At 32.9% G+C, this 13,186-nt stretch overlaps 1 protein-coding gene across 7 annotated transcripts in view; it reads left to right on the top strand.

Moving 5' to 3' along the window:
* Positions 1-12,625, top strand: part of PIKFYVE (phosphoinositide kinase, FYVE-type zinc finger containing) — a 106,574-nt gene extending 93,949 nt beyond the window's left edge. For 6 of the 7 annotated variants that reach the window (XM_074298874.1, XM_074298873.1, XM_074298875.1 and 3 more), the window contains 8 exons: positions 417-581; positions 1,735-1,794; positions 2,397-2,573; positions 5,542-5,645; positions 6,700-6,828; positions 7,418-7,679; positions 7,894-7,968; positions 8,793-12,625. In XM_074298874.1, coding sequence (XP_074154975.1) covers positions 417-581; positions 1,735-1,794; positions 2,397-2,573; positions 5,542-5,645; positions 6,700-6,828; positions 7,418-7,679; positions 7,894-7,968; positions 8,793-8,908 — 1,088 coding nt within the window. In that variant the 3' untranslated portion in view covers positions 8,909-12,625. Of the gene's footprint in view, positions 1-416; positions 582-1,239; positions 1,663-1,734; positions 1,795-2,396; positions 2,574-5,541; positions 5,646-6,699; positions 6,829-7,417; positions 7,680-7,893; positions 7,969-8,792 lie in introns of those variants that run through there. The other variant, XM_074298878.1, reaches the window with a different exon arrangement.
* Positions 12,626-13,186: the final 561 nt, after the last annotated feature.

The following is a 13,186-nucleotide window of genomic DNA, read 5'->3' as shown; positions in this document are numbered from 1 at the left end:
GTCAGTTGAATTATTAGAATTTTGACTGTAAGCTTTATATGCTAACTGGCTGATGTAAAGTATAATGTTGTTTTGACTGACAGTCATTGTGTTGGTTCTCCGGAACTGCTGTTGACAGCCTATTATGGGTCTTGTGGCTCAGAGTAGTTTCTCTTGTTCCATGCCTCTTAACTATGAGAACAGCTGACTGATTGTGCAGGGCAATGGAGCATATCACATATCATAAGAAACCATAAAACATGAATCTGAGAGTTTTAGTAAAACTCAGTGACTTTGATCTTTGTATAATGCCTCCTTCCATTCAGGGAATTATTTCAGATATTTGAGTTTCAAGTAGATAAAGTGACAAGATGACAATTATTAAATTAATTATTAATTTAATAATGTAAATTATTATTCATTTACTTTGTTTTTAGCCAAAAAGGCTTCGGGAGTGTTGTCTTTCTTCCGTGGTACAGGAGGGAAAAGTCCTGACCTGTCTTCCCAAAAGAAGGAGACTTTACGCGGAGCAGATAGTGCCTACTACCAAGTTGGGCAGATGGGTAAAGAAGGGGCAGAGAACCAAGGAATGGAACCTCAAGGTGTGTTCAGAGTTGTGAAGTTCAATAAAATGTTTTTCAGTTTAGTTATTTTACATTACTTGGATGGACAGTATGTGCTTATTACTCTTGTGGTAAAGCTTTGAATTTATAATATAGAAAGCTGAGTTTTGCCAGAATTTTCAAAGTAATGCTGTTTATTCAATAAGCTTTATACTTCCTTTTTCATAATTCACTGCACAATTTAGAATATTTTTCTCATTTTGATTTTTCATTTACATTACCTATTGAATATTTTGGGTACAGACTTAGAATATGAGTAGATGGTCTAAGATAACCCTGAAGAATAATTTTGTGGCCCTTTTTTAAAAAAACTCAAATTTAAATGGACTCCAGCTCTCATTTTATGGGTTGCTTAAGGCATATAAAATTATAAGTATTATCCTTAAAGCATTGCTCTGTTTTGAAAGATAAATTTTGAAATGTAGAAAATGCAAAAATAAAAGCTTGGCTGTTTGTAAATGATTAGCAATGTTTGCAATCAGTTTAATTCAGTAACCATAAGTGCCTACTCTATGCCAGGCTTTGAATTATGGGTGATTAATATAAAGGTAGGAAAAAAACTCCAAAACAATCCTTACTCCTAAAGAACTAATGTTTTATTGTGGAAATGAATTCATGAACAGATGAACAATTGCAGGGACGATAATTTCATTGGAAACTGGGGGAAACTGTCCCAACAGGGGCTATCAGGAAGGACTTACTGTTAGGAAATATCATGAAATAAGCCTTGAAGGGAACTGGACATTCCAAAATTTGAGGAGGTGAGTCATGAGAGCATTTCATGCATGGAAGGAGAAATGAATTTTTAAGTTATTTCTTTTTCTTAATATAATGTATTCTGCAGGGCAATCTTCGGAGAAAGATTGACCTCCAATTTGCTGCAGTATGGGTAGAATTTGTATTTTAGCTAGAAATTTAACTGAGCTGATAATTCATTTGATTTGTTTGTTTAAATAAAAGCCAAGGAGAATAAGTTCTTTCTAAGACTAAAACTGTATTATGTTTAAAAGCCAAGGAGAATAAGTTCTTTCTAAGACTAAAACTGTATTATGTTATGCTATTGATTAATTTTGAAAATTAATTGGCATCTAGTATGAAAATTACTTTAGTGTTCCTAAAATAATTTTTTCAGATGAAATAGATGGAGGAGAAACCCAAAAAAAGCAACTTGCAAATCCTCATGTGGAACTTCGTAAGTATAGAATCATTTAGGGTAGTTTTGAGGGTTGTAGTCATGCAAATTATCATCTCTTCCAGATCTTCTGACTTAAAAAGACAAAATTGGTTATTTTACCATATGTGATAAAACTAGACAAATAAGCCTATGCAAGCTGATATGAAACTGGTTAAAAGGGTAACTTTATATTTAAGTAGAATCATATATGATGTAAGATTTCATGTAGTAATTGACATCTGATATCTTTTTTGCTGTAAGAAGTTATTAAGAGTTTGAAAGATTTCATAAAGAATGATAAGAATAATTTAAAATTATAATGTGTATGATTTTAAAATAAGATTCAAGAACCACTGTAAAAAAAGGTAATTGATTTTTGACTCTGCTTTGATTTGTTCTTAATTGTCCTAAAAGTATGTGCCTGTTCATAAAATGCCCTTTATTCTTTCTGAACATTTCCTTGGCAGAATTATGATAATGCTCTAGAAGAATGGTCTTAATAATGAAACTGTCATTTTGCATATGGCTTTGGAAGAAATGAATTGTTTGTATTTTTTGGAAGGTAAATGTCTTATTTTTGATTTACAAAGTTTTCTTTCCTCCTTTGTATTTGTTCATAGAGTTTTCTGATGCTAATGCCAAATTTTACTGCCGACTCTATTATGCTGGAGAATTTCATAAGATGCGGGAAGTAATCTTGGGGAGCAGTGAAGAGGATTTTATCCGTTCCCTTTCTCACTCTTTGCCCTGGCAAGCCAGGGGTGGAAAGTCGGGAGCTGCATTTTATGTAACTGAAGGTAAGTTAGCCATTTACTTTGTTGATAGTGTTTATCTTTTTTTTTTTTTTTTTTTTTTTAAAAGGTGTGTATCACCAGAAGAAAACATTGATTCAGTGGAAAATAAAACTTTGGAATTGAAAGATCTGAGTTTAAGCTCTAACTACTCATTACTATCCTACTGGTTTGACCTTGGACAATTCACTCACTCTTATGAGATCTCACTTTTTTCACCTATGAAATGAGGGCCTTAGATTATGATATTGCTAAAATTGTTTCTCTAAATTCTATAATCTTATGGTTTAGGAAGCAACTTGTATTGAAGTATATGATACAAGAATTTTGTTTTTTAGAAAGAAACTTTTTCCTTCTTGTACTTGAAGATATATATGACATAGCAAGCAATATGCATTTTATGGGATGTAATGGTTTGAATAAACATTAGTTAAATACATATATTTGATTCTGGGTTCCGCAAATTAAAATGAAATGGAATACCTTGGAGAGAGATGAAAAGGGAAAGTTGAGTAGATTAATGAAGAAAGCTAAAACAAATCAAATGTATTTAACTTGAAGATGAGGAAATAGCGACATCATTTTATGATGATGGTACTCTCTACCTAAAAACTAGATGACTTGAAAAGGACTCGGAGAAAACTAATTTAGATTAGTAAAAAATTTCTGTTTTGATGATATCGTAGGCCATTAGTAGCAGTAGTAGTAGCAGGCCATATTTCTTTAAAGAAAAGAAAAAGCCTAGATTATCATGTGTCTGATGGGGGCATATGGGTGTCGTTTGGGGGTCAATTTTTTTTTTTGTCCAACATGTGATTCTATCAGTATTAGTGAAGAACTTCCTCTGTCAATATCAGTTGACAGTCTGTAACTTTATTATTTTTTTTTTTTCCTCTGAGGCTGGGATTAAGTGACTTTGCCCATGGTCACACAGCTAAGAAGTGTTAAGGGACTGAGGCAAGATTTGAACTCAGGTGCTCCTGAATTCAGGGCTGCGCCACCTAGCTGCCCCCTGTAACTTTAGTTTTGGAGTTACCCAGACCACTGAAGGATTAAGCGATTTTGCTGAGGTATCTACCTGTCATAAGTGAGTCCCCTACTCGGGTCTACCTGGCTCTGAGATGAGCCTTTTGCCCCTAAGTCATACCCCATTAGCCTAATGAAAGTTTTCATGTGTTTTTTTTAATATTCTTTCTAGCTCTATAACTAAGAAAATAATATTCTGTTTACAACTTTTCTCTATATTTTAGATAATAACCACGAAATAGATGAATGAATTATTTAGTATTGTGTGAAAAATGGTCTCATGTGTAACCATCAAATATCTGTAATAGTTTTATATCCCTCAGGGTTAGATGTATCTATATGTATGATCATATAGCTGTTTACACACAAGGTTCTCTTTTTCTGTGTATATATTTTTTGTTTATATTCAGTTCTTTTTAGGGGGAGGTTGAGGCAATTGGGGTTAAATGACTTGCCCAAGGTCACACAGCTAGGAAGTGTTAAGTGTCTAGGGTCAGATTTGAACTTGGGTCCTCTTGACTTCAGGGCTGGTGCTCTATCCACTGTGCCACCTAGCATTTATTCACTTCTATATTCAATTCTATGGACATTAAGCATCTACCAACCCTGGAGATATAAAGACAAAAAGGAAGCAGTCTTTTCTCACTTGGGGCTTAACTTTTACTGGAGGAGCAGGGGGATGTTTAGAAAGATAAGCAAATATTAGGCAGTTTGAGAGGAGAGAGAGAACACTTACCAGTGGAGAAGATCTAGTTATCTGCAGAACAGAGGAACATCTGCGTTGAGCTTGTAAGGAAGATATTGATTCTCAGAGGTGGACATAAGGAAATACATTTCAGGAGTGGAGAATAGCATACGTAAATGTACAGAAGTGAATAGTGGAATGCTGAGTTTGGGGAATATGTAGGCAGTCCAATTTGTCTAGAATGTAGATTATAAGAAAGTGAATAGTATGAAATAAGTTTACAAAGGTAGTTGGGGGCAAGATTGTGGTGGCCTCTAAATGCAAAGAGGAGAAGTTTGTATTTTATCCGGTGATAGGGAGTCTTTGAAGGTTTTTGAGTAGGATTTTGAATCTTAGTTATATTTGAGTCTTAGTAATGTTATGTGTGAATAAGATGTATACATAAAATGTGTGAAGGATTACTTGTAGAGAAAACACTAGGAATATCACTTAGAATATTTCTTTCATAAATAAGGGAAATAGTAATGAAGCACTGAACTTAAGTCATGGTTTTGTGAGTAGACAGGAGAGAGAAATGAGAGATGTTGGATACATAAAATGGAAGAGATCTGAAATCTAATTGGTTATAGGAGATAAGAAACAAGGGAGAGGCAGGGATAACATTGTATATATGAATCTGGGTGATGGAAAGATGGTGCCTTCAAGCTTAATAGGAAAGTTAAGTTATAATGGTGAGAAATTATATATATTTTCTTGCTTTGGTTACCTAATCTTATATATCATATGTCATTATAATATAAAATTATACATGGATATTCACTTAAACATGTATACATTGTTAAGATTAAAGAACTAAAGTAATTGACGTAGATTTGTCCAGCATTTTTGAAATGGTTTACATTGAGTCTCTTCAAGATTTAAGCACTGTCAATATATAAATATATTCCCATTAAACTATTTCAGACCCTGAATTATTTATCTAATTAAATGACTTAATATTTATTAGGTGCAGAGAAGTTAGACATAAATGTAGATATTGCATATTTGTATTTATGTTTTATATACATCCTTAAATGTTTACATAGGATCCATCATTTCGTAGGAACTCCTACCTTTGGGGGGTTACAACCTTCTTTATGCTTAAGTAGATGTTTCCAGAGTTTCTGGGTACAAAGGGCCATCATCTTGTATCTAACTTTTTACACACACACAAACAAACCAGTGAGAGAGATTTTGTGAACATATGAAATTGGAACTTTTCAGATGACAGATTCATTTTGAAGCAGATGCCCCGCCTGGAGGTCCAGTCTTTCCTTGACTTTGCGCCACACTACTTCACTTATATTACTAATGCTGTACAACAGAAGGTAGGAACAAAACAGACTTTTTTTGCATATACTGGATTTCTCTGTGCTTCTCTGCTGTCCTTCTCCAATATCTGGAACCTTGATTTTTTAAAAAGGATAAAAATAAAAATCCAAATAGATATGAATAGGATATACTTGGAAAGAAAAGATCTAAATTTTGTCTTTGGAAAAGTTGTGTTCAAATTCTGACACACTAATAGTGTAATGTCAGATAGCTCCCTTCAACCTTTGAACTTCAGGTTCTCATCTGTAAAACAGGGATAAGAATTTTTCTGCTCTTTACTTCAGAGAGCAGTTATAAGGATTATATGAGGTAGTCCAGCTTTCATTCTACTTTGATCACCATCTTTTTATCTATCCTACTTCCATTGGGTGTGATGGTCTTTTCTCCTTTGCCCAGACTTCATCTCCTAGAATGTATATTCACTGAAAATAGGCATGATTTTGCCTTGTGTATTTGTATCCTCTGAGTAGTGCTCAGAGCTTACTGATTAAGGGTTTAATAAATACTTTTCATTCTTGTGTCTTACAAAAGAAAATGTTGTAAACTTTCAAATGTCATTTTAGCATCAACACTCTTTCTTATCAAGTACTTGAGTACTTTGATGTGGATATCCTCTCCATCAGTACAAATTGAAACTCAACCATGCTTTCCCATCCTTTTACATTCTTCCATATACCCTTAATGCTATATAGGATTTTTAGCATCATACAGTTATTAAGACACCACTTGGGACTATGTATCTTTTATCTTTTGAAAAACAACATGCCTGGAAAAATCTCTCAAAGAATTCATATTGGGTAAGATTGATGTAGAGAAAAAACTTACCATTTTATTTTTGTTACTATAATTCAAATATGTAATTCACATAATACAATTATCTTGAGTTCTCAGACCATCTAACTTGTCAGTAACAGTTGAACATATTTTGGGATTTATTAAAACATTAAAATGCATATACTTAAGTTTTAACAATTTTCAGATATTCTCTCTGAATAATTTTTTTTTTTTTGTTTTTTTTTTGGTTTTTTTGTTTTTGTTTTTTTTGTTTAGAGACCCACAGCACTGGCCAAAATTCTTGGGGTTTACCGAATTGGTTATAAGAACTCTCAGAATAATACTGAGAAGAAACTAGATCTCTTGGTCATGGAAAATCTCTTCTATGGAAGAAAGATGGCACAGGTAAGGTATTCTGGATTATATAGAGTGGCCTGTTTGGTACCTTTCTGCAGACACCTCAATATAGTAAGTTATAATAAATTTTTTATGTGAAGTGATTCAGTAATTAGACTGCTGACCAATTTCACACTAACTAGTTCTTTATGGCTATGGTTTTTATGGTCTTTATGATTACAGAAATTTTTGACCTGCTAAACCTCTTGAGCAAATCATAGTAATATATTAAAGCAGACTTCCTACAATTTAATGATATAATTCATGCCAGTAAATTGATCACGTTTTTTAGGTGTCTGTACAGATAATGCTAAATGTATGGTTATGTTTTGCTGATTTATTAAATGGCCTCTTGTAGGAGATGAGTGAGACTAGACCTGTGATTTCCTGGGTGTAAAAACTCTTTATGTGGAAACTCTCTTCTGTCATAGATGTAGCTGCCTTTGCTTGCTAATATATGTCACAGAGGCAGAATTTGAATCCATGCAAAGCTCCCCACATTTTTCATTACATTACTTGACATTTGCTACAAGATATGATTAAACACATCAACTTCAGAGGGTTTTAGTGAATTAAAATTTTTCTTTTTTTAAATCAGGTTTTTGATTTGAAGGGTTCTCTTAGGAACCGTAATGTGAAAACAGACACTGGGAAAGAGAGCTGTGATGTTGTTCTGCTAGATGAAAATCTCTTAAAGATGGTTCGAGATAACCCTTTATACATCCGGTCTCATTGCAAAGCTGTGCTGAGAGCATCTATTCATAGTGACTCCCATTTTCTATCCAGTCACCTCATTATAGACTATTCTTTACTGGTGGGACGAGATGATACAAGTAATGAACTGGTAGTTGGAATTATTGGTAAGTAAATATATAGTTTGCTTTTATTAAGATGACACAAATTGAAATTTATACTGTAGATTATTACTGAACCCTGATGAACATATAATTTGTTGTGTTTTCCCCCAAAAGTTTCTTACCTTCTGTCTTCTATCTTTTCCCCAAAGTCACAATTTAAAAAAAAAATTGCATTTCTAAATTCCACTTTATTGTTTACCTTTTTTTCTTTTGACAGATTATATTAGAACATTTACATGGGACAAAAAGCTTGAAATGGTAGTGAAATCATCAGGAATTTTAGGAGGCCAAGGTAATTGGGCATTTATTTCTTTATACTTATTTCTTCACTTTTCCTTTACTCTTTGAGGATAGGCAGGGATAGTGTTTGCCTTTCCTTGTAATCTCCAATTTTTGCCTGAACATAGTTACTTAGCCAATACTTCTGTGATTGATGGATCTACTTATTCCTTTTCCTTAATACTAAGACTTTACTCTCATCTTCAAAAATTCATAAGAGTAAATATTTTAGCCCTTATTTCTCCCATTCCTAGGATTATTCAGGATATGCCCTTTTTTGTTATTGCTTCTTAATTTCAAGGAAGCATTTCTTACTGTAGAAAAAATTTCATTGACTATGCCTTGTATAGTTAGGCAAATATGTTTAGCTTTTCTGATAAGACTTTCTAAGCAAAATGTAGACCTCAAATCAGGAATCTGATATAAAATGCTTCGTACATGTTTTCATTGGATCCTCACATTAAATTTGTGAGGAAGATGCTTTTATTTTCTCCATTTTATAAATGAGGAAACTGAGGTCAAGAGAAGTTATTTATTTTGGCCCAGAGTCCCATAGCTTGTTAAGTGTATAACCTAATAAGGTGACATATCAGCTTAGTTGATTTGTTAATTTAGTTCAAAATTAATTCAATTAAAACTTGTTATTCTCTTATAATAAAGTCATGATGACAGAAAATGTGCTATTACTTTAGAAATATCTAAATGGCATTAGAGATCTGAGCTTTTCTGGTATATGTGGGCAGCTCATGTATAAGGATGAACATTATCTGCTCTAATAGCCTGCTTGTCAATTAATTGTTCCATTCTTCCCTTCCCTCCTTTATTTCTTTTTCTTAGGTAAGATGCCAACAGTAGTCTCTCCAGAATTGTATAGGACTAGATTTTGTGAAGCAATGGACAAGTATTTCCTAATGGTGCCTGACCACTGGACAGGACTGGGTCTCAATTGCTGAGATGAAGTCCATGTTTTGAAGTGAACTAGAAAAAAGTAGGAACAAAAGAAGAGGACCAAAAAGAAGTTCCAGGCTTTTCCTGTCCTTCACATTCACCACTATATGCAAAAGGCCTCTTATTTCAATACTTGTAGAGGCTAAATGTACCTGAAATGTAAAATCTGCATCTTAATTTGCACTTTTTTTTTTTTTTTCTGATGCAAAGTGAGTTAGCTGTACACTGTCAGAAAACATTGAATGAAACAACCTCTCTTCCTCATTTGAATTGAAGGACAGAGATATATCAAAGGGCTAAAGGTGAAATGTACAGTTAAGGGCCAGTAAATAAGAGAGTGGGGATAATGAAACATAATTATTGCCTAACTTAAGAGTTGAATGGTGACCAACATATTGTGCTGTCCTCATCTTTTGAAACATTTTTGGCGAGTTATTTTGCATTTTTGGTATATATCCTAATATCCATTATCCTCAGAATTTTAAAATAGGTAAATATTTGCCTAGTGGTTGAGGGTTTTTTTTTTTTTTTTTTTTTTAATGCAGTATTCCATGAATGGCCAGTCAGATAAGTCAATATGATGTATTACCATAGCAAAAAGATTTGACAAAAGGTGTTTTCTGTCTTTCCTGTAAGAATTGTAGTACTTGTAAATCCCTATAACTTTTCCCTACTTAAGTATTTATGATGGTTTACAGAATCAGTCCTCAGGCTTTTATAAATGCTGCCATTATGAGCATTTTAGCTGACTTGATGACTACAGCAATCACCATAAAACATTTTCCAGCATTAACTTTTTTTTTATAAAGATTTTATGCAGTTTAATGTATTTTAGCTATGCTATACCTCAGTTCTATGCCCCTCACTAGTTCATCTTTTTCTCCCAACATGTTCAAAAAAATCAATCAAGTCTAGCAATGCTAAGCAAATCTCTGATCACTTATTAAATTTTGAATGGAGTGTTCTTATTTTAGTCTCCCCAAAAGCTATCTGATTTCACCAAGTGAAGAAGGAACTCCAGTGTTTGTTTTAGGAAGGTCAATCAATTTAAATTTCTTCCAATGCAAAGCAGCTCATGCTGAATCTATGGGATTTTAGAATTTCCAAGTGGCTTAAAGTGAGTCTGCATCCTTCACTTAACCCTATTTTCTATCTTCTTCCTGCTAGTACTCTAAGATGTTGGATAAAATATTACCTCTCAGGTATATATAATTTCATTTCATGGTCCCTTTTTTGGTAATTGTTTAGTGCACTTAAAAGAATAAACACAAGGAATACTAGATTTTTTTCTTAAGAAATAAGTATTTGGGTATCTTAAAGAATACTTTAAAAATACTTCTTTGAAATCAGATTATTGCCCCTGGATTTTTTCCTTCATTATGAGTGGTTAAGCCATGATTATTTCAAGTAGCTACATTTCAGCATATGTCTTCATATAAAAAAAATGGATATTTTAAAGTTACCTATAATTGAGATATCTGGTTACATGAAATAACAATTCTTTTGAAAATTTGTTTTGGAAAATCAAAGCACTAATTATTAGTATTTACTTGAAACTTGTTTGCTATAATAGGGATTTATGAATTGCTATAATATGAAGATGAGCACTTTTTTTTTACTTTAAAAAAATTATGTGCCCTTTTGTAGATACAAAAATGGTTTAAGTTTTGATATTTTACTAAAAATGAAGAATTTGTACAAAGATGAGAGTTGTGGGCATCTTAAATATATAACAAAACAAGTAGTAAAACTGTGCTTTGTTGTTTCCTGTAAGATGGGTAACAGAATCCATCTTTATTTTTGTGTGACACCATCAGACATAGTGTTCTTTATTTTTTACAATAGATAGGAAGGGTAAGTTCAGGTTAAGATTCCCTCAGTAAATTTGGCCCAGTTTCTTGATTCCTAAATATAGCTTGAGACTGAATTGCTATTTTAATGCCTTAGTGAATTTCAGATATTATATTGCCATATTCTAGATTGTAGAGAATGGTAATGAAGATATTTGGAAGATGGCTTTTATAGTCTTTTGTCAAAATATATGTTTAGTCACTTTCCTCTTCTGTAAGACTCACTTTTTAATGGGGGGGGAAGCCAACTAAATTAAGGCATTCAGATATCCAGTATTTATTTAGAATGTTAATGTAATTCATTTCAACAAGCATTTTTACCTGTTAACATGCTCAGGAAAGACAGGCTTTGAATGCAAAATAAAGCTTTGACTTGCTACTTATGGTTCTCATTCAACCTATATGAGGATTATATGATCTGACTATGTTTCCCTACTTTAGAATGCTTTAATTTTTTCCCCCTACAATCAAAAATGGCCTTTTTTTTCCAGTATCATATGCCGCAGCTATGGTAGTCTATGGATATGGTTGATGGTGCCTTTTTTTTTTTTTTTTGGTACAAAACAAAAATGTCGATGCCGTTTTTAAAGCATTACTGTCTAGTAAAAAAGAAGCTTATACTACCATGTTTTTATTTTGTTTTTCAAGCTAAATCTTGAAACAACAGAAACATTTGCCTTCAAGCAATGACCTTTACCTTTAAAACTAGCTTTGAAGTTGAGAGTAAGAAATATAAGATAACTTTAATTAAGCCACAGAACAAATTTGCCTCAATTAAAATCTAAACCTTTTTCTTTAAATAAATCTTAGGGAGTTTTTGTTACTGTTTTTGCCATCTGTAGCCAGTTTTTCAGATATAGTAATAACTGGAAAGTGAATATCTAAAAATGACTGAACTCTTTTCTCTCCTTCCCTGTCATTGACTTGAAAGTATTAATATTTAAAAGTTAGGGTCCAGGAAAAAATTTTCATGTTTTTGTTTTTAGGATAAAAGCTTTATGAAAAATGAATATATAATTGATGTTACTTTACAATAGTTTTTAAATAACTTTATCAAAGTGCATAGTTTTTACTGGCATCAAAGATTGAAAAAAAGTTATCCAAGGGTAAAGATAATAAATGGTACCTAATCAGTTGAGTGAATAAAAACTTTCTTCAGTACTTTTGGACATTTAAATACTTTGAACTTATTAATGTATCCAAACTATTACTATTACAAAAAAGTCTATTAATTATGCCCTTAAAACAGAAATAGATTTTTAAAATTATTTTTAATGCTATGGGTAGCTGAGCTACATTAATTTTTATTGTTTTAGTCAAAATCTTCCCTTTAGTCATTTAAAACTGACTTGGTTTAAATTGATTAGGAAGGAAAGATGTTTTTAGAGCCTGGTGAAGGAACCAAAGAGAGAACTGGAAAAAAAAAAAAAAAATGTGATCCTTACTGGGGCAACAGATCTGGTCATGAGGCCTGTCTGTTGTTGATAGAGCTAATGTGGATTAGGCATTATTGTCGAGTACAATGTCTTTTTTTCTTTTAAGAAGGGTGCATTGTATTATAGGAAAATCAATTACAATCATGGGCAGTGCTTTACCAATCACTGCTTTTATCATTTTTGTAAGATGAATTTTTGACAATGTTCATTTTAACTAGGAAAATTGTGTTGTATATGACAATAACTTTTAATTAAAGGAGATCCAGCTAACTGTTGAAAGCACTTGATGTATTATAATTGTATATATTTCTATTCTACCTTGGTTCTAGCTGTTTTATATGATTGACATGCTAACTATTTAAGTGATATTTCCCATGACTTTGGAAAATTGTACTGTATATAAATAAGAGTTCCAATAAATTAAGATTTTATTTCATTTGTTTCGCTTCTTGAGCCATTTCCTAAGGGTTCCCCCCTGCTGAATTATTATATGCTCCATCTTCTGTAATTCAGCCCCCAATCATATTACTTTAGGATGAAGGATTTTAAGATTAAGTAGGTGAAACACCCCACTTTGATTCAGCCAAGCATTTAAATTACAATTGCTTCAACCTCAGCACAACTGCAATCTCACCTTCCCATCCCCCCCATAGGACAAAGTCCCAATTCTCTCGATAACCTCTGTGCTAGGACCACTACCCTGAATGGGGCATGGAAAGATTAGTGCTGGTGGGAACTTGGCATGGCATCCAGGTCCCCTCATTTCCCTTAGTGTTTGGTAAGTGAGACCGTGGGTGGCCAACTACCCCTCAGTACCCCCTAAGTTATAGAACAGAGCCAGGACTAGCAGTAAGGAAAGTAAGGGGCCACCTTCCCATCACAAAGGTACTTATAAGTTAAGATACTGTGACCTCCACATGCCACACAAGGAAGAACTAAGTCAGGAGGAAATGATACATTTTATTCAAAATAAGATTTCATAAGGTATTCAATATTA

Source organism: Sminthopsis crassicaudata, chromosome 3, assembly GCF_048593235.1.
Source record: "Sminthopsis crassicaudata isolate SCR6 chromosome 3, ASM4859323v1, whole genome shotgun sequence".
NCBI classification, from domain to species: domain Eukaryota; kingdom Metazoa; phylum Chordata; class Mammalia; order Dasyuromorphia; family Dasyuridae; genus Sminthopsis; species Sminthopsis crassicaudata.
Note: the sequence above shows the minus strand (reverse complement) of the source record. Positions and strands in the feature narration are given on the sequence as shown.